A 20,734-nucleotide genomic window follows, 5' to 3' on the forward strand; every position below is an offset into this window, starting at 1 on the left:
GCTGGTGTCCGTTTACCTGCCGGACTTTGGCCCTACAGGGGAAGGGGCTGGAGGGGCCAGTAGTTAGTTACTAAGGGTGACCCTCAGCCTCTCTCACACCCTCCTTCTCCCTGCAGCCGCCTGGAACTGAATGGCATCAAGTCTATCCCACCGGGAGCCTTCTCTCCCTATAGAAAGCTGCGCAGGATGTGAGTGCCAGCCTTTTCCAGCAGTCTTCAGCAGTCAGGAGCCAGCAGCTGGGCCAGTCCTGTCTCACAGCTTAGGGGCAGACCTTGACTCAGGCCCCGCCTGGTCTTCTTGCATCAGGACTGTTGTCTGAGATATGGGATGGCAGGGTGGCTGTGAAGCCCCGATAGGGAAACCGAGTCCAAGCCGGGCACATGCCTGAAGCTCCTTGTCACCTTATCACACCAGCCAGGAAGCTCTCAGGGCAGTGAAAAGGCCATAGGGCCCAGGCAGAAAGTCCTTTACCTAGTGGTGTTTGCCTGGGTGGGCAGCTGGCCTTTCTATTTCCAAAGAACCCTTGTGCCCCACGTGGTTGGGAGGTAAAGGAGCCCAGGCCCACAGCCTCGGGATGCAGCCACCTTCTTCCTGCTCCCCTTGCAGAGACCTGAGCAACAACCAGATTGCCGAGATCGCGCCTGATGCCTTCCAGGGTCTCCGCTCCTTGAATTCTCTGTGAGTAAGAGCAGTGAGATCTGGTGGGCTCTGTAGCTGGCCGTGCTCCCCGAGGCTCAGGGCCCCGTGATGCTCTTGGGCATAGAGGGCAGCATCGATACATGGCCGCACAGCCTAGCAGCAAGCGGGATGGAATGGTACCTCCCTGCGAGGGAAGAAAGGAGGCTGTCAGCTTGCTGTTTCTATGCACGCCTTCTTTTGGAATAGAATCCAAGATGACAGGCACGGCCAACTGTGAACTGTGCCCGTGAAGTTGTGCAGTGTACAGCCCCACACAGCTGTGCAAGACAGCCTGGGCACAAGTCACTGTCACTGCTGAAATGATTGGACCATGTGTGGCCTGGCTTGTAGGGTTTTTTTTTCTTCTTTTCTCTGTGAGATATGAATATAGTTACCTTACACTGGGCCAAGGCAGTTTAGAAGAGACAAAGGTCTCTTCTGATTCCTTCAACTGATTCCTGTCACTCCTGGGGTCAAGGCCACTTTTCTGCTCTCTAGCAAATTGCATGCTGGGATCAAACACACGACCTTCATATTGTCTATGGCCACCATAGCCAGCACCAGCCCTGCGTATTTTCTTCCTCTTTTCTGTCTTCGCTATGCAGGTCCCGACATAGCTCAGACGGACATCTGACCAAGTCTTGAGTCTGGTTGTCTTCCTGTAGGCTGCCGTCTAATTCCCTCTCCCATTCAAGTCACCTTCTCTCTTGGTCCCATGTGGTCCTCACCACAGGGCCTTTACTCCTGCATGCCCTCCTCTGGGAAGGCTCTCCAAGCTATATCTGAGGAGCAACATGCAGGCTTTTCACTCTGACTGACTGCAACACTAGGGGTGAAATGCAGGCGTGTTGCTCCTCCAACCCCTGCAATGTGTCACTGTCTGCCTGAGTATATTTCTGGCTGCGTTTTTTTTTTTTAAAATACTGTGCTCCCCCCAACGCCCGCCCTCTCATTACACATGGGATTCATTCATGCTCAGTGTGGAAAACTTTGCAAATATCAAAGTATAAAAATACATCACTTAAAATCCCACCACCTACCTCACGTGCTGTCTGCTGTTCTATTTTTTCCCCTGTGTCTCACTGAAAATATGTTCATCCTTCCTGGCCTGGGTCTGTCTCTCCTATAGGTCTGAGACTGAATTCCTTTTTCATGAGGTTCCTTGAAAGGGCACTTCCAAAGACCTTTTGGGGTTCGTTGGGAGGGAAGGCAGAGGGATGGGCACAACAAAATTGCGTCCCAGCTGGGAAAATCTAGCCCTAGAAGGGAGGGCAGCTTCCTGCCTCTGGAAGACCGGCCTCTTGAAGATTCATTTCTGCCACCTGCTGGCAAGCTGCTGTACAACCACAGAGGTGGAGTGGCTGCCTGCGAAGGGCCTGTGGGCTTGTAGAGCTCAGCTGGGGGAGCAAAGCTGCCTGCCCTCTGACCTTCCTCTCTGTTGGCTTTTCCCTAGGGTCCTCTATGGCAACAAGATCACAGACCTGCCCCGCGGTGTGTTTGGAGGCCTGTACACCCTCCAGCTGCTGTAAGGAATGCTTCTAAGGTGTCCTGGGGTCCACATCTGGGCTTCCCAGGGATCCCCCCACCCCAGCTCTCTGCTCTCTGCCATAGGTTTCAGATGCTGTCAGACGATGTTCTTAGCTTTGGGGTCTGTTAATATAGCCCAAACGTTTGACCCGATAGTACTCAAGGCTTTCAGGACAGGGACTGAGGTGGGAAGTAAACAGCTTTCCAGGGGAACAGTCCAAGAGAATTTGTCTCTGGATCTCTAATATTTCATCTCTCTTCAGTCATAAAGTTCTAGTCAGGCAACCAGTCTTGGAGAATCATTAAGAGAGGTGTGGCTTTTTCTGGGAACTTCAGTTCACTGCACACACACTTGGTGCATAAGACTGACCTAAGACGGGAACACGAAGACAGTCTGCCCCAGTAAGGTTATTCTGCCAGATGTGGAAATAGAGGTGGATTCAATAAGTCTATGTGGCCAGATGCAGAAATAGAGGCGGGCTTGCTGAGTGTCAGGGCCCAGAGGCTCATGGGATGTGAACTATGTTCCTGGGCTTTTGGGGACAGAGCTTCTCTTGCAGGGCTCTCCAGGTCAGCTCTGCCTCCTGGAGTCAAGAGAATTCAGCCCAGGAATCTAGGCCCAGGCAAACGATATACTGAAACATCCCTGTGTGTGCATGAGGGCCCTGCAGGATCTTGGGAAGGAGGAAGCCCCCTGGTCCTGTCCTCTCCTGCAGCCAATTCAGAGACCTAGCATGCAGGACAGAGATGTAGAAAGCATCGTGGAGGGGATGAGGTCACCAGTGTCCAGGGCCAGGAGGGACGGGATGTGTGAGTGGTCAAGCCTTGCCACTCTCTGACCTTCCAGCCTGGCTCTGCCTACAGGCTTCTAAACGCCAACAAGATCAACTGCATCCGGCCCGACGCCTTCCAGGACCTGCAGAACCTCTCTCTGCTCTCGCTGTATGACAACAAGATTCAGAGTCTCGCCAAGGGCACCTTTACCTCCCTGCGGGCCATCCAGACACTGTGAGCACCCCTCTCCCTCTTTTTATCTCCCTCCACGGGGGGGGGGGTGCCTAGTTACCATATTGGGATTCAAGTAACTGTCTTACCGGGGCTACTGTGCACACTGAGGTGGCCTCTCACCAAGAAAGGGCATCTATAGATTATGGGACGATCCAGGGTCGCATTACGGTGATGACGTATTGGCTGGGTGACCCTGGGACTAGTTAATTAGCTTCTCTGGGCCTTCCTTTTATCTATCCATAAAACAAGGGCATCTCCATACAGTTGTTAGGAGACTAATGGATGTTTGCATGATGATAAGCTCATGGACATGCTGGCTAAATGCCAGCTGGAGTTTATTAGTGACGACGATAACAGCATCTGTGAATTCTAAGCCGTGTTTCCGCGTTAACAGGTGTGGGTTCTCTGGGAAGGCGTATCATTTAATCAGCAACATGTTCTTCTTTTCTTGGTAGTTCACTAAGTAATAGTGCATCTGGAAAGTGGCAATGCTGAGTGTGAGGGGAAACAGAGATCAGGGAGCACGGCATCTAGTCATTGGTGGTACTCCTTTGTTGTAGAGAGCTGTGCTTCCCTCAGCGTGGAGAGCTGTGGATCCTTCCCTATGGAAATCTGTGCTCCCTCACTGTGGACATCTATGCTCCCCCAATGTAGAAAGTTGTGCTCCCTTCCTATGGGGTCTATCCTCCCTCACTGCAGAGAGCTGTGCTCCCTCAATATGGAAAGCTGTAGTCCCTCGCTGTGGAAAGCTATACTTACTGGCTGTGGAGAGCTGTGCTCCCTCCCTGTGGAGAGTTGTAGTTCTTGGCTGTGGAGAGCCATGCTCCCTCCCTGTGGAGAGCTGTGCTCCCTCCCTGTGGAGAGCTGTGCTCCCTCTCTGTGAAGCATTACAAGCATAGCAAAAGTGGTACAATGAAGCCCCAAATGCCTCATCACCACCTTCAACTCCGGCCCGGTCTTCCTTGTCTCCACTCGCCTTTTCCACACCACCCAAACTGTTTGGAAGCAAATGCCTCCTGTGTGTTAGACACATTTCCGTTCTCTGTTGAATCAGGATTTGGTGTGGCCCCTGCAATAAGATTGGCATGTTTCTTAAGTCATTCTTTGTCTCCAGATGTGTGTCAGTTTCTCTTCTCCTTGGTGCAGCAAAATGTTCCATGTAAGCAGCTGAGGAGGAAGGACTTAACTGTCTCAGAGGGTTTGGTCTGTGCTCCCTGGGTCCTTGGGCAGAACCTCATGGAGATGGGAGCACATGGCAGAGGAGCTTCTTCACTTCAGGATGGAGAAAGAACAAATAAGGGATGAGGGAGGGAGAGGGAGAAGGAAGAAGAAAGGATACAGACAGCACCTTGGGAAGCTGGTGAAATGGTTCAGCAGGTAAAAGTACTTGCCACCAAAACTGATGTCTGGAGTTCAGTCGGTGGAACCCGCATAGTGGAAAAAGAGAACCGACTCCTGCAAGCTGTCCTCTGACCTCCACAAACGTGCCATGACACATGTGTCCCTCCAAATAAATAAGCTTAGTTTAAAAATAAACAGACATCCCTGGGACGGAGACTAACCCCAAAGAGTTTCTTCCAGCTGCCATTGCCTCCTGAAGTTTTCACCCTCCCCAGACAATGGCGACCAAGACTTCAGCACACAAGCCTGGGGACAGTTCCCGCGGAAACTGTGGCAAGGGGTCCTCCATTGCCTTCGTTCTCTGTCATTCATCCACTGGTGACATTCCAGCATTTGCTCTGTCACATTGGAGAATGATATCTCTGTGGGACCGTTCCACACATTCTCCTGGCATCTGTATGTCCTTCTACACTGAGTGTTAGATCCAAGTGTTTGGCCAGGTTCACGTGTGACTGGCTGAACTGACTGATAGGTTGCTTCTTGTTAAAAGGATTTCTGAAGCATGAGATGTCGGTCTGGTTGCTTTTTTTTTTTTTTAATGAAACAGCCATTGGCCTCTGTGGTGGTTAACTTCATTGTCGACCTGACTGGATTTAGAATCACCATGGAAACATATTGCTGGCTATGTCTATAAAGATGTTTCCAGAAAGGGTTAGCTGAAATGGGAAGCCCCACCCTGTGTGTGGGTGACATTCATCTCTCTTTGCTTCCTGACTTCAGGTGGCCCTGACGTTCTCTCTTGATCCTTCCATCGTCACAGGGTCCCAGGGGGGTGGGGGAACTGAAAACAAACCCTTCCTTAAGCTGCTTTCGTCTGGTACTTTATCACGCTAAATATAGACAGCCTCAAGCTCCTGAAGTGGCCATGCTCGGAGCCCAGTCTTCTGCATTCACTGCTGCAGCTGTGGCTGGTAACTAAATAAGAATCCTCAGGCCGTGGCTGGAGTACTGACCCACACAGAGATGGTCACCTACCTGCTGGCTGCTTAAGCTCAGGCCCTCTGGCCCCTCCCTCCTGCTCACCGGGGTCTGTCTGCATGTGTTGGTGTGGGCCAGGTAGCCTGTGCATAACGGGCACTGAGTGACTGTTGCTGTCCTCCCATGGCCTCTGTGGGCAGAGTGGTCCCTGATGGTGCTGCTCAGCATCCGACTGCATCTGTGTGAGTCTGAACAGGTTGAGTCAGAGGTGTGACACCCACCCCGTGGGAACTCTGCTCCGCGCCTGACAGCCCACAGGAACAAACTCATTAAGCATCTGCAGCCTGACTCCTGCTAATTAACTTACTCACAGGTGGTGAGGGAAGTAAGCTGTCCACGGGGAGCCTCACCAGGCATGTGGAATTAGAAGATATGGGGAGAGACGGGTCAGGTGGGTGTTTCCAGCAGCTGGCAGCGTCTCAGGCAGAAGCAGTGCTAAGGAGGTGCGATGCCCTGGACTGGTACATAGAGCCTTGGAGTAGGGAACAGGATGGAGGGACTTGTGTTCTTTGCACGGACTCTCTTGCTCAATAACGTTGCCCCTGTAGAAGCAAGGCCAGCAGCTGTATTTTTATTTATAAGGAAATTGAGGTGGAGGAGGTCCTCAGACCCCCACAAGGTTGAGCAATAGCAGGGCCCATCATGTAAAAATGGCTGGTTTCCTTAACTTCTTTTGTTCAACTGAACAACCTCCTCCAAGGCTGGAACACAAAGCTAGACGTCCATAAGCATCTGCTCACACTAACAACAGAATTATGTTTTGGAACAAGAGCAGAAGACATGCAAAGCCGAGCTACCATCCAGCTCCTCTTCCTATAGCCGTGGGCCAGTCCGGCGCCCTGGCTGAGTGCAGAGGCATCAGCCATCCTGTGGGCTACTTAATTCACCCTGCGCACCAAGGTTTAGGAGCTGCAGAGCTGTTGTGCTAGCTTGGCTGCTGTTTTGCTCCCCCATCCACACAGTGTCAAACAAAACACCACGTGCCTATTGTCCCAGCTGTTCATGAGGCTGATCACCGGAGACCAAGAGTTCAAATTCAGTGTGGGCAACAAACGGAGGTTGACTCAAAATTCAAAATAACACAGCAACATAGCTTCACTGAGGTGTAACTTACATGCGTAAAGTTTACCTGTTCTAAGTGAGCAACTTCGTGGCTCAGGAAATCCACAAAGCTGTTCACGATCCAGTGTTGGAAGGTTTCTGTCAGGCTGCCTGATTTTCTGGCCCCCTTTCCAGCCCAGCCCCAGACAGCCATGGGGCGGTGTTCCATCTGGGGACTGACTTTTTCTGACCCTTTCATACAGTGAGCCATTCAGCCAGCCACCTTCAGCAACTGACTTCTTTCACATAGCGTAATGTTTCAGGGCTTTTGAATCCTGTCGTGTATTTTATCCTTGATCTGACTCATAAGAAAATTAGCCGGGCAGTTGGCGCACGCCTTTGATCCCAGCACCCGGGAGGCAGAGGCAGGCGGATCGCTGTGAGTTTGAGGCCAGCCTGGTCTACAAAGTAAGTCCAGGACAGCCAAGGCTATACAGAGAAACCCTGTCTTGAAAAAAAAAAAAAGAAAAGAAAAGAAAATTGAGGCAGAGGAGTGTCTTTTGTTATCCACAAATCATGTTCCAGGGTATTAGTGTAGCCAGGTGTTTTTCACCCAACTCCGTTGGAGTCCAGCTGCAGTTGCGGTGAACACTGCTGCCGCCCACACTCCCTTACAGCGCACTGTAGATCAGTGTTTGCATTTCTCCCAGGGTCAGTGGGTCACGGAGTGAGTTTTCCATTAGTCAGGAGGCGGACACAGGTGTCACAGTGGCTGTGGCATGCACACCCCCCTCCACCACAGTGTCTGTCATGCAGTGTCTAGGGTCCTTACAACCTCACTGACTCTCTGCATTGTTTCTCTTTTGAAATTGCCTGATGATAACCATGCAGCGGGAATGAAGCAGGGCCTCACTCTCCAACTTAGGCCAGAGCGTTTAAGTTTGTACCGAGACCACTTGTCCCTGTGGGCAGCTCAAGTTTTCTAGGCTGTTTTACACCCAAACTCCTTCTCAAAAACCTCGCATTCTGCTGCGCCTCTGAGACTGTCACGTTGGTTGGAAGGAGGTGTCTGCCCGGGTCATCAGGGCCATGGGGGCAGGGTACCAGGCCACAGATTGGGGCGATGAGGAAACTCCTTAGCAGCCTCCAAATCCTGCCATGTTTTAAATGGCTCAGTCTGCCCGGCAAGTTAGCATTACATCCTCTTGCCTTCTGAGCGGGATGCAGGGGCAGGGGAGCGACCTGCAGATGAGAGGAGCGGGTTCTCTAACAGGCAACGGGGAGAAATGCAGACCCTGCCCGGTATCCTAAGCCAGGACCAAAAGACTGGGCGCAGAGGTGATGGATGGAGAAAGGGTGTCCAAAGCCTGGGCTGGGCTGGGCACAGACCCTGGGCCGGGGCCACCCTTTGGCTTTGAGAACTCTGCAGGTCCTAGCAGGAGGCTGGACTGGAGCTAATAAGTATTACAGCTTGGGTGGTGGCTTTCACCTGGAAAAGTGAGCCTGCCCTGCCCCCATGGCACTCCAGCCCTTGTTCCATATTGTATGTGCATGTTCTGGCTCAAGGATGGCAGCTGGGACAGGCGCAGGGGCTCCTCTTCCCTGGCTGGCTTTATCCTGACAGCCCTCTGCAGGACACACCCAGGGGGAGGAGCCCAGACATAGGTCTGCAAGCCAGAGCTGGAGAGATGACTCAGTGGTTAAAAGTGACTATTGCTCTCACAGAGGACTGGAGTTCAGTGTCCACTGCCCCACACTGGGCAACTCGCCACCTCCTCTGACCTCCTCTGGCACCTGCACACATGTGCACCTTCCCACAGACATACACACACATATATAATTAGAAAGTATACACACACACACACACACACACACACACACACACACACACATATATATTTTGTTGTTGTTGTTGTTGTTATTGTTGTTGTTGTTGTTGTTGTTTTTAGTTTTTTGAGACAGGGTTTCTCTGTGTAGCCTTGGCTGTCCTGGACTTGCTTTGTAGACCAGGCTGGCCTCAAACTCACAGTGATCCGCCTGCCTCTGCCTCCCAGTTAAAGGCTTGCGTCATCACACCCAGTGAAAATAAATCCTAAAAAAAAAAAAAAAAAAAAAAGAACTGGTGGCTGACTTGCTGGGGCAGTAGGAATAGTAGCAGCTACTGTTGTTAGCAGCTCCACACCTTTACTTCATCACCTTCTGGCAGCTGGCAGGGAACTGTTTGCCGATCTTCCCTGGGCGAGAGACTGCCAGAAACCTGTCACAGAAAGGCACTGCTGTAGCTCGGGCTGCAAATGGTGGCTCCAGGTGCAGCTGCGATGCAGATAGACCCAGCTTCCTACTCAGGCCCCATGGCTCTTTAAGATAAAAGCTGTAGGAGAGAAAAACCCTGACCATGGGGAGCGCCAGAGGCCAAGTCTGGCTTGATGCTCTGTCGCATCGGTTCCTTCATCAGGAAGGAGCAGGTTTGTCTGTCAGTCTGTCAGTCTGTCCGTCCCTTCTCTCCTCACTCACGCTCAAGTCAAAGGAGAGAAGGGAGAATTGGCAGCAAGGACAGAGAAGCTTGGGGGGGTGGTGAGGCCAGTTCTGTGGGGAACTGCAGGTCTCCATTAAGAGCCCTTTCTCTGTGAGGGGCTGGGCAAAGACAGAGGAGTGCGCTCTGATAATGCCCATGGCTAGCTCTGTCCTTCTTGAGGCCACAAGCACTGGTTCAGCCCCCAGATGGTTACGTGGCCTTGTCCAGGTACAGGTCAGCAACCCCTGGTCTCTGACAGCCCATTTGTTCCTTTGGACAGGCATCTGGCCCAGAACCCATTCATCTGTGACTGTAACCTCAAGTGGCTCGCAGACTTCTTACGTACCAACCCCATCGAGACAAGTGGGGCTCGCTGCGCCAGCCCCCGGCGCCTCGCCAACAAGCGTATTGGGCAGATCAAAAGCAAAAAGTTTCGGTGCTCAGGTAAGGGACACCTCTGTGTCTCTAGTGGGCTCAAGGACTAGGAATGTGTCCCACTGGTCTTAATCAAGATGTCCTCGGGCACTTTGGAGCTTGCCAGGGGTGGTGTGGGCCCTGCATTCAACTTGGATGGGATGGTTCCTCTGTTTTGCCCCTCACTATACTGCAGCCTGGGGGGAGGTAGGCTTGCTGAAACTGTGGAGGAAGAGCTACTCATCTCTCTGCTCCCAGGCCAGCTCTTCTGTGCGTCACTGTGTCCAAAGCTTAGGAAGCATCTCAGTGAGGTAGGAGAGCCTTCTGGGACTAAGATGGCGAAGTCGCCTCAGCAGATACATCCATCCTACTTGGCATCCAGCCATGGGTAGTTTGGGTCAACTAGGTTTTGATCCAGGAGCCCAGTACCACACCTCCCTTAACCTTGTTCACAAGGTCAGCACAGTGCCTGCCTGTGTTGTGCAAGTGACAGCTTTAGCTGGCCTGAGGACACAAGTGCTCTGGAGTAAGGCGGAGGGAGAGAGGTAGTCCCATGCAGGGTCGCAGCTGCCTCCCTGGGGTGCTTTCCAAGGGGCATGGGGCTGACCTGGTCGCTTCTATATTCTAGTGCATTTGCTTTTTTTCCCCCAGCCAAAGAACAGTACTTCATCCCAGGTAGGAGTGTGTGTGTGTGGGGGGGGGGGGGACTGAGGCCAGCTGGGGGTAGGGGTGGGCATGGCAGCAGTAGAGGGAAGGCTGAGGGTGGGAGGCTTGGGAGCCCTTTGCTGCATGGAGCCTACTCAGGTCCTCAGCTCTGCCACCCACTCACCACAGGGACAGAGGACTACCACCTGAACAGCGAGTGTACCAGTGATGTGGCCTGCCCCCACAAGTGCCGCTGTGAGGCCAATGTGGTGGAGTGCTCCAGCCTGAAGCTCTCCAAGATCCCTGAGCGCGTCCCCCAGTCCACGGCTGAGCTGTGAGCTTCTGAGCTGCCACCCTCCCCCTGCCCTTGGCACCCACTGGACTCCCTGGGTCTCCTTAGGGCTCCCCTTCCCAGCCGGCTGTGTGTGGGGGATCATGAGAGACACTGACTAGAGCATACCAGCTGACAGTGTTGGCAAGATGCAGCCCTCATCCGCGCCCGCTGCTCCTGTTTCCTTGCCTCCTTTGAAAGGAGTCTTTGGCATCCAGGACTGGTCACCAGCCTGGACCATGAGTGGCTTTCCTCAGAGATAGCTATTTAGTGAGACAGAAGTCTATTAACTCAAGCTTTGAGTTTGAGTCATCTCTTTAGTGTTTTTCTTCATCTAAAAGTATGAATCTAGCCATGCGTTGTGGCACATGCCTTTAATCCCAGCACTCAGGAGGCAGAGGCAAGTGGATCGCTGTGAGTTCAAGGCCAGCCTGGTCTACAAAGCGAGTCTAGAACAGCCAAGGCTACATAGAGAGATCCCATCTCGAAAAATCAATGTGTGTGTGTGTGTGTGTGTGTGTGTGTGTGTGTGTGTGTATAAATCTGCATGCTGTGTCTGCAGATGAAAAATTCTACACACATTTGTCTTCTGTGTATGCATATTTTCATTTTTACACCTATTCATTGGTGTGTGTGTGTGTGTGTGTGTGTGTGTGTGTGTGTGTGTGTGTGTGTGTGCACTTGCATGTCATGGTGCATGTGTGATCAGAGTCCAGCTTTTGAGGGTCAGTTCTCTCCTTCCACGATATAGAAGAACATAGATCCCAAGTAGTCAGGAACTCAGGTTGACCGCAGGCATCTACCTACTAAAATATCTTGCTGTCCCTTCATTACATCTTTTAATGTTACAAACATGCCTCAGTCACACACACCCTTTTGCCCAGTGCCAGGTCCAGCTTTCCTCTGAAATGGGCTCAGTGGCCTCCTGTTTGAACCCCATAATCTGACCGTATCTGTGCACATTTGTTCCATCCCTTGCCTTCCACAGACGATTGAACAACAACGAGATTTCTATCCTAGAGGCCACTGGGTTGTTTAAGAAACTCTCGCATCTGAAGAAAATGTGAGTTTCCCTTTGTTGGGAAGGTGCCCATCAAGATGCTGGCATAGGGTGGAAAGGAAAAGGCTAGAGTGTGGAGCACCTACTGGGGATAGGGGTGGGGTGCCTATGTATGGTGGGGTGCCTATGTATGGTGGGGTTCCTGTGTATGGTGGGGTGCCTATGTATAGTGGGGTGCCTATGTATGGTGGGGTGCCTATGTATAGTGGGGTGCCTATGTATGGTGGGGTGCCTATGTATAGTGGGGTGCCTATGTATGGTGGGGTGCCTATGTATGGTGGGGTTCCTTGTGTGGTGGGGTGCCTATGTATGGTGGGGTGCCTATGTATGGTGGGGTGCCTATGTATGGTGGGGTTCCTGTGTATGGAGGTAATGGGCCCAGTGAGAGAGGGAATGCAGAAGACTCACAGTCCCCTTCTCTCCCAGAAACCTGAGCAACAACAAGGTGTCAGAGATCGAAGACGGGACGTTTGAGGGTGCTGCCTCTGTCAGCGAGCTGCACCTGACCGCCAACCAGCTGGAGTCCATCAGGAGCGGCATGTTCCGCGGTCTAGACGGCCTGCGGACCCTGTGAGTGGGTGGGGCTGGGGGCACAAAGTCAAGCCACAGCATGGTCGCCCCCCACAGCCTTCACTGGCGGGGGGTGGGGGGGTGGGACCCCTGAGGAGCCTGTCTGGTAGGACAGATGATCTCATGTTGGTAACTGTGGTGAGGCCCATCCTCTTGTCCTTGGGATGTGGACTGGCCCTTGATGAAGGGGCGAAGAGATCAAGGCTGTGGTCAAGGGTGCTGGGATACAGACAGCGCATGCTCAGGAGTAACCAGAATAACCATAGGACGGGTGGCTGGCTGTGAGGGGACCCTGCCAAGGTGACTTGGTATGTGTAGACATCAAAGCAGAGATGTCCACCATCCCTAGGAATACTGGACTCTGTGGCTTGGAGCCAGATAGGTGTTGGAAGCCTCCTGCAGGGAGCTCTGACCATCCAGGCCGTGCTGGCTCTTCAGTGTCCTGTAGAGAGGGTTACCTTCCTGTTGGCCCCACAGATGTTCCCTGTCTGTGCTGTCTAATGCTGAGTGTGGCTGTGGGACACACTTCATTTCAACTCCGTTTAGTATAAATATCTATAGATGTGCAGCCCTAAGAGCCACGTTTCCCAGGTTCAAGTCCCAGACACACAGCAGCCTAGTATAGCTCTGTCATCTGGTGTTTTGTAACGTGTAGAATTATGTGGCGTGCCTGTGGAGTTTTGTGAATGGGGGGGGGGTCCAATCGGGCGCTGTACTGCAACTCAGTCATTCCCTGTAAGCGGAGCGTGGCCATGTTTCCTGTTTAGCTAGTCCCCTACCCCCGTACCTCTACCCAGTTCCCTCTGGGTCCTGGGGGAGATCTAACTAGTCACTTATGTTCCTTCTGAGGAAGACTCAGACATGAGAAGAGGGATGTGGAAAGGGCCAGTGTGGGGACAGAAGCAGTGAAACCCCAGGAGGGACTGTGAAGCATCTAGAACCTCAGTGCTATCTACAGGTGACCAGCGTCACTGTAGGTGTTGGTAGCCGCCCTTCTCAAGCTTTATCTGCATTCATCCTTATATCTACGAGAATAATACACACATGCACATACATGTGCAGATACACAGTCACTATAGATAGACCTGTGTAACCATCACCACAGTCTGTGTCATAAAGACATCTAGTTTCTCCAAAAATTATCATTGTCTTCATTATTATTATTGTTGTTGTTGTTGTTGTTGTTGTTCTTAATCTATTTGAGTTTGAGGCCATCCTGAATTCCAGAGTGAGTCCAGGACAGCTAGGGCTACATAGAGAAACCCTGTCTCAAAAACAAAACAAAACACATCCAACCAGGGGACAAGAGAGATAGCTTAGTGGTTAAAAGCACATCTTGCTCTCACAGAGGACCAGGGTTTGAGTCCCAGTGCCCGCCACCCATGGTAGCTCAAGCCACCTGTAACTGCAGTTCCGTGGGATCCAACACTCTCTTCTGGTGTCTGTGGGCAGTTGCACACTTGTGGTGCAAATAAATTTGTGCAGGCAAACACACATCATTTCTAGGAAAGATTATCTAACATAAGATACAACTCCTAGGCAAAATCTTAAGCACATAATATGGTATTGTTTCCTGATGGCAACTGCACTGCACTAGAATTTTTAGGTACTATATATTCTGTGTAACTGATACATATCATGACATATAATACATAAACACACACACACACACATATATTATATATATATATATATATATATATATATATATATAATTTCCTTCTCTTCATCTTTCTCTTATTCTTCAACAGGGTCTCCCCAAGTAGCACAGGTTCATCTTGAGTTTATGATCCTCTTGCCTCAGTCTCCCTAGTTTTGTGATTATAGACTTAATGCCACCATACCCAGCTCCCAGATGTATTTTAATAGAATCCTGTAACAAATTTTGTTTAGTAACTTGCATTTTCCTTCAATGTGGATGCTTTCATATATCCTAGTTTCTTTAAAACACAGATATATGTAATTACTAGACACTCAGGTGGTTTCAAAGTCTGCATTTTGAGGAATGCTGTGGTGATCTCCGTCATTCCAAGTTCTGTGCACACCCATGAGCACTCACGCAATGGCATCCTGAAAGTGGACCAGCCAGTGGAAGCAGAGAGTGTGCCTCAGCAAACATTTCCAGAGAGGGCCTCCTCTGTTGTCTTGCCAACCACGTGCGGAAGTGCCCATCTTCCCACTCTGGCCTACGCTGGCATTATGATGATCACATTTTAATTTCTTCTCCAATTTGACAGGCAGGAACTTGGTGTGACTTAGGTGTCCTTGATTGCTGGCTAATCAATCTGATATGCTCCATGCATGCTCACAGTCCACTTAAATGTCCCTTGGAGTCGCCCGCCCTGTGCTGGGCTTGGTTTCTGCTTTCATTTTTTGGTTGGGGGTAGGAATTAAAGGGGCCCTAGAGGGTGAGTAGTGGGGGCAACACATTGTTCCAGATAGAGATGAGGAAGAAAGACATCCTAGCAGGGCCAGGTGTGGCTGTCCACTGACCACAGGGGTCCTAGCAGGTGCCAGTCTGAGAAAACGGCCTGGGCTGTTCGGAAGCCACTAACGGTTTTTAGATCGGACGGTGGCTTCCAAGCTGTTGAGGTGGACTGCAGCAGGCCATCGGGGTGTTCTGCCTCCTCTCTCATCACCCCAGGATGCTGAGGAACAACCGCATCAGCTGCATCCACAACGACAGCTTCACGGGGCTGCGCAACGTGCGGCTCCTGTCGCTTTACGACAACCACATCACCACCATCTCCCCGGGAGCCTTCGACACCCTCCAGGCCCTGTCCACGCTGTAAGTCTCCGCCTTGGCAAGCTGACGGCTTGGGCGGGCACACATCTTGGGTCTTACTTTTGAAGGTCGCCCTCGGGGGAGGCAAGGTTCCTTCTGGTTCCTTCCGATGCTAGTTCTGTCTCTGGTCCTAGAAGTTGGTCACTTAGGAGATTACGGCTGTCTGTGCAGGGGCATCAGATGGCTGTGTGGCCAGGAGAGGACCCTGCGGGTGGGCAGGTGGAGGGGCGGAGTGCCTTCAGGACCACGTTTCCTGCCCCTTTTCAGAAACCTCCTGGCCAACCCATTCAACTGCAACTGCCCGCTGGCCTGGCTAGGTGACTGGCTTCGAAAGAGGAAAATTGTGACAGGGAACCCACGCTGTCAGAACCCAGACTTCCTGCGGCAGATACCCCTGCAGGACGTGGCCTTCCCTGACTTCAGGTGTGAGGAAGGTAACTCGTGGGCCGTGCACCATGGAGAGGATGGGGCCAGCCAGAGAGGCTGGGCAGGCAGCACCTGACTGGGCCCTGGGGGAGAGAGAGCAGGAGACACTCTTGCCTGGATCTGCCTCTGTGTAATGTGTGTGTGTGTGTGTGTGTGTGTGTGTGTGTGTGTGTGTGAGAGAGAGAGAGAGAGAGAGAGAGAGAGAGAGAGAGAAACATGGACAGAGGAAAGAAATAAACATGGCTTCTTATTCCATCACAGAGAGAAAAATATAATAACTCCTCAGTACTTTTTCCTTACGGAATTTTTTTTTAACCTAGAGACCAGCTCCAGGCTCCTGGGCCACCATGTCTTTCACACTCAGGAGCCACCTGAGTCCCATTCCCCACTTATGGGAGGCGTGTACACATCGCTGTCCTGTTCCTCTGAGCCCCGGCCTCTGTAGTGACTTGCCTTTCTAGCCGGATGTAGCTTTTCCTTCAGTTCTTTCCAAGCGTCACACACCGAGGTTCCCATTGGAAGCAGACTTTTCCTGGGGTAACAGAACAAGTATGCACCCCAGCTGTTCATGTTCTTAAGGGTCTCTCAGCACGTCCTGCTGCCACAGGACCCTTTCCCAGGCTGACGTTAGCTCTCCAGCCCCTCTGCTGCTGGGCACTGGGCACCTGTCCCTGCTCCCCATGTCCTTGCCCGTCCTGCCATTCCACAGCGTACCCCTGCTCTGAAATCACTCTAGCCTGGCCATGTGGAGGTGAGGGAGAGATGGGGGATGGGCAACTTTCATGCTAAGAAAGACAACTGAGGTGTTTTTCTAAAGAAAAATCAATGGATTTTTCTAAGAACAATTTTGTTTCCTGCTTTTAAAAATTAAAAAAAAAAAAGTGGGGCTGGAGAGATGGCCCAGTGGTTAAGAGCCCTGTCTGCTCTTCCAGAGGTCCTGGGTTCAGTTCCCAGTAACCACATGGTGACTCACAATCATCTATAATGTGATCTGGTGCCCCCTTCTGGCGTGCAAGTGTACATGGAGATAGAGCACTCACATACACAAAACTTAAAAAAAAAAATTGCCGGGCATGGTGGCACATGCATTTAATCCCAGCACTCGGGAGGCAGAGGCAGGTGGATGACTGTGAGTTCGAGGCCAGCCTGGTCTACAAAGCAAGTCCAGGACAGCCAAGGCTACACAGAGAAACCCTGTCTTGAAAGAGTCCTTCGTGTGTCTACCTTTCTTATAATGGGGTGCAGCAGTCAACGGTCAGAGCTAGGCATGGGACCACGAAGACTGAGACAGGAGAATTAAGAGTTCAGGCCTCCCCCCCCCCCCCCCCGACCAAAAAAAAAAAAAAAGTAAGACCCTGCCCCCGACCAAAAATAATAATAATAAAATAAATAAAAATAAAAAAAAGAAGAAAAGAAAGAAAAAAGAAAAGGAAAGAAAGGCCACCATATAATTCACCTTCATCATACTGTTCACACATACATTTTACAGTGCTACAGCATCTTGATCATATTTCCTTGCCACTGACTGGTCTTTGGAAACATTGTTTTACTTAAGAAACAGTATGAGGTTGAGGATGTGGATCAGTTGATAAAGTACTTGCCTTGCAAACATGAAGACCTGACTTTCATCCCCAGAACCCATGTTTTAAAAACTGTACGGTGATGTGTGTTTGTAATACCAGTGCTGGGGAGGGAGAGGTCGGGGGGGGGGGGACCCCGAGAGGTAGGGAGGACTGTCCAGCCAGCTTGGTCCTCTTGAAAAGTTCCAGGAATGACATCCAAGGTCATCCCTCTGACCTCCACATGCATGACACCCCCCCCCAGCCCCAGCCGCATGCACACATGTACTCAATACTCTTTTTCTTATAAAGACAATATACCCTTATTTCTTTACAACAGAAAGGTTAATCCAGGAGATAGAAAACTCCTCCACACGCCTCCTCCCCATCCCAGATTTCCAGCCCTGGGCGGCCTCTGCAGACAGACTGTGGTGCAGTTTTCCAAATCCCCACGGCCCCTCCCCCGCAACCAAATCCTTTCACCACAAACAGCCCTATTCTAGAGGGCAGCACTGAGCCAGCCCCTGTGGCTTGGCATCTAGCAAACTTCCCCAGTGACGATTTTACATCGCTCTGCCAGAAACCCCGACATAGACAGCCCCTTCTGAACAAATGTGATGCTCCCTTTAGAACAACTTCCTAGGAGGGAAAAGATGGGAACATTTCTTTGAGCTTTTGCTGTTATGAGACAGTGGGCCCAAAGGCCAGAAGAGCTTCCAGAGGCTCTGCCTGCAGCCCTGGCCCAGTGCTGCCTTCAAGGCCAGGGGCCTTTGCACAGTCACGTAACCACTCCAAGGTTGAGTCCATCATCTCTAAAAGGGGTCCACTGTAGCACATCTACTTGGGGATGTCTTGAGGATTCAAGAAGTGTCTGAATAACCTATAACCAAATCTCTGTGGGCAGAGTGTACATGCCGACTCTGTGGTCTCAGCAGCTCTGACCGTTGGCTGCTGCACCCCATCATAAGAAAGGTAGACACACAGAGGGCTCTTTGCCTATGAAACACACAATGCATGAGGGGGTCATTGGTCTGCACCATCCAGGCCGAGGTCTCAGCCCCAAGATGCCTCATCAGCTTGAGGCCAAGTCGTTCATCCTGTATCAATCTCAGTGAAATAGAAAACTATCCTCCCATGTCATCCATTGATGCCCGAGAGAGATGAGCTTCACCAGTGCAGCCCAGGAGGTGACTTTTGGCAGCACCCTTTGCTGCCAACTTGACACAGTGTCAGGCAATATCAGGTGCTCAAGAAGTGGCAGCCGTGTCCTCCTCTGTCGGGGGCCACCTTGGGCCTGAGACAGGACAGGGTACCTCGGATCTGCTTTAATCTGGAAATTGCTCCACAAGTCTTTGCTCCCGGTGGTGTTAGCCAGTGACATGCGGTTAAAAAGAGGCTTAGGCGATGGCCGAGGCACTGTCAGAGAAGAGCTGCTCCAACGATGGGGTCCCAAGAGACTTGTCCAGTGAAGCCAGGCCCCTGACTGACCAGGATGTCACACCTTCCTCCCTAGGCCAGGAGGAGGTGGGCTGCCTGCCCCGCCCACAGTGCCCCCAGGAGTGCGCCTGCCTGGACACGGTGGTCCGGTGCAGCAACAAGCACCTCCAGGCTCTACCCAAGGGCATCCCCAAGAACGTCACAGAACTGTGAGTAGCCCCGGCTTGCGAGCTGTTGGTCTGTGAGACTGGACCAGTAAGGAGGGTTAGCCCAGAAGGGCTCCAGGAGAGCGGCAACCTTTCTCTAGTCCACATGCTCACGCCGTTGTGTTCCCTCCCTAGCTATCTGGATGGGAACCAGTTCACGTTGGTTCCAGAACAGCTGTCCAACTTCAAGTATCTGCAGCTTGTGTGAGTATCCAGGTTTCTTGAGGCTCCAGGCCTGCCTTTGAGGCCAGGAGGACCGTTGGCCCTATAGCTCTCTCCACCTTTCCAGGAGTGTCCCATTTGTGGGCAGAGGCTGCTAATGAATCCAGCCTGCTCTCCCATTTCTTCTTCAGGGAACACCTATGCCCGGGATCTGTTTTGCCATCTGGTGGCCAAATCTAGGAATTGCATCTTTTCTAAACCCCCGTGGAATTGGCCTGCTGCTCTGCCCACATCTTCTCCCCAAATCTCCCAGTAGGCTGGTAATAATTGCTGCCCTGTGTGGTCCCTGCAAGGAACGACGTGGAGTTTCTCAGTTCAATCCTTGTCCCCAGATAAAATATGAAACAAGGCAGTTACGAGTCCACATACTATTTTTTCTTAGAGAAAACAAAACCAAAAAAGCAACACCCCCCCACCCCCACCCCCACCCCGCTGCCATTGCTGCCTTCCACCCTTTCTGCCCCTGGCTAATAAGGTCAGCTCCTCTTAGCTCTCCAATGTAATTAGCACGTCACTTCAACTGTTTATTGTCTGTGTCTTAGCCAGAGTCCATTAGAAAAGCCCAGAGAACATTCATTATAATGGGGCTTGACGCAGACTCTGGCCAGTGAGTCAATGTCAGTCTGAGAACTGCTTTTAATGAGTTTTGATGTCAACTGAGAATTGTTGTTAGTGGGTTTGTTCTTAGACTAGGAGCTAGGATAGAGGTCAGCGTGCTGCTCCCTTCGCTGAGAAACCTTTGCTATGAAAACAGTGTAGCCACAGGCTGGTGACATTCAGTTCAAGGCCTGGCCACTTTGCACAGCACTGGCGTACAGCTTTGTGATGCTCCAATTCGCCTGTCTTTGCTCAATGACCAATGTGCTTTGACCATTTCCATGGATTTTGGGGTTGAAATTGTGGCTGCTGTCAGAGAAAGAGCCTCTACTCTACAAGCTCCCCAACCTTCCTTGTGGCCTGGCCTCTGCTGGTGGCCCAGGTATACACGAAGAAGGAAGGACAGATGGACAGGGCAGGAATGCCAAGCTCGCTCTTCCTCTTAGGCTGCCCCTCCAGCATGACGGACTCCACCTCCCCATCACAAGGAAGGAAGTGGGCATCTAGCAATAGGAAGGAGAGCAGGGATTCACTTAGAGCAGTGGTCCTCCACCTTCCAGACTCTGCGGCCCTTTAATACAGTCCCTCATGTTGTGGTGACCCCCAGGCATAAAATTATTTTGTTGCTACTTCGTAACTATAATTTTGTTACTTTACTGCTATGAACTGTAATACAAATATCTGACATGAAGAATATCTATCCGCTATGCAACCCACAGGTTGAGAACTACTGCCCTTCTCTATAGTTATTTTATGACAAAGTCATAATAAGGGCTCTGCTTTCGAAATAAAGTATAACCTACTTCCCCCCACTTCATAACGTTTGTCGGGGAGATGTTAATGTCTATAGACACTATGTTCTTCACCTGGATCAACACTGGTCTCCACAACAAATCCTTTTTTAGTTGGCGATGTTCCCCCTTTTGTCCCACCACAAACAGCACCAACTTGAACATGCCTCTAGTGAAATGTAGCACTGGCTGCATAGAGCTCTTGCTGCCGAGTGGCCTCTCAGGAAAAGCTGCGTCTTCTCACCCCGGTACCAGCTGGGTGTGAAGGTGGCCTGGCCCTCACCTAAGTTGAAGGGTGCAGTAAGGTCCAACGCAGGCCGCTGCAGATGACGGCTTGAAGGGAAGAAAGGGTGACATGAATCTAGGGCGGGAGCTGGCGAGAGGAGGGTCTCAGGAAACCATCTTCGGATGCCACCTTAACATAGGCAGGAATTTAGTAAGGGGGACAGATGTGAGAAGCAGTCGGGGCCAGGCCACGAAACCAGGGGTGGAAGGCAGCAGCAGTCCTAGTTCCGGGATGCAGAGCTGTAGAAACATTGGGTG

The 20,734-nt window shown here is 51.5% G+C and overlaps 1 protein-coding gene across 1 annotated transcript in view; it reads left to right on the forward strand.

Annotated features, from left to right (window-relative positions):
- SLIT1 (slit guidance ligand 1) overlaps nucleotides 1–20,734 on the forward strand; it is a 153,302-nt gene that overhangs the window by 100,644 nt on the left and 31,924 nt on the right. Inside the window, exons 10-22 of the mRNA XM_084749405.1 lie at nucleotides 117–188; nucleotides 607–678; nucleotides 2,132–2,203; nucleotides 3,070–3,213; nucleotides 9,429–9,592; nucleotides 10,214–10,237; nucleotides 10,397–10,541; nucleotides 11,527–11,601; nucleotides 12,025–12,168; nucleotides 14,813–14,956; nucleotides 15,221–15,387; nucleotides 18,452–18,584; nucleotides 18,717–18,785. Coding sequence (XP_084605531.1) covers nucleotides 117–188; nucleotides 607–678; nucleotides 2,132–2,203; nucleotides 3,070–3,213; nucleotides 9,429–9,592; nucleotides 10,214–10,237; nucleotides 10,397–10,541; nucleotides 11,527–11,601; nucleotides 12,025–12,168; nucleotides 14,813–14,956; nucleotides 15,221–15,387; nucleotides 18,452–18,584; nucleotides 18,717–18,785 — 1,425 coding nt within the window. The remainder of the gene's footprint in view (nucleotides 1–116; nucleotides 189–606; nucleotides 679–2,131; nucleotides 2,204–3,069; nucleotides 3,214–9,428; nucleotides 9,593–10,213; nucleotides 10,238–10,396; nucleotides 10,542–11,526; nucleotides 11,602–12,024; nucleotides 12,169–14,812; nucleotides 14,957–15,220; nucleotides 15,388–18,451; nucleotides 18,585–18,716; nucleotides 18,786–20,734) is intronic.

Source organism: Acomys minous (assembly GCF_964271855.1).
Source record: "Acomys minous genome assembly, chromosome: 2".
NCBI lineage: Eukaryota > Metazoa > Chordata > Mammalia > Rodentia > Muridae > Acomys > Acomys minous.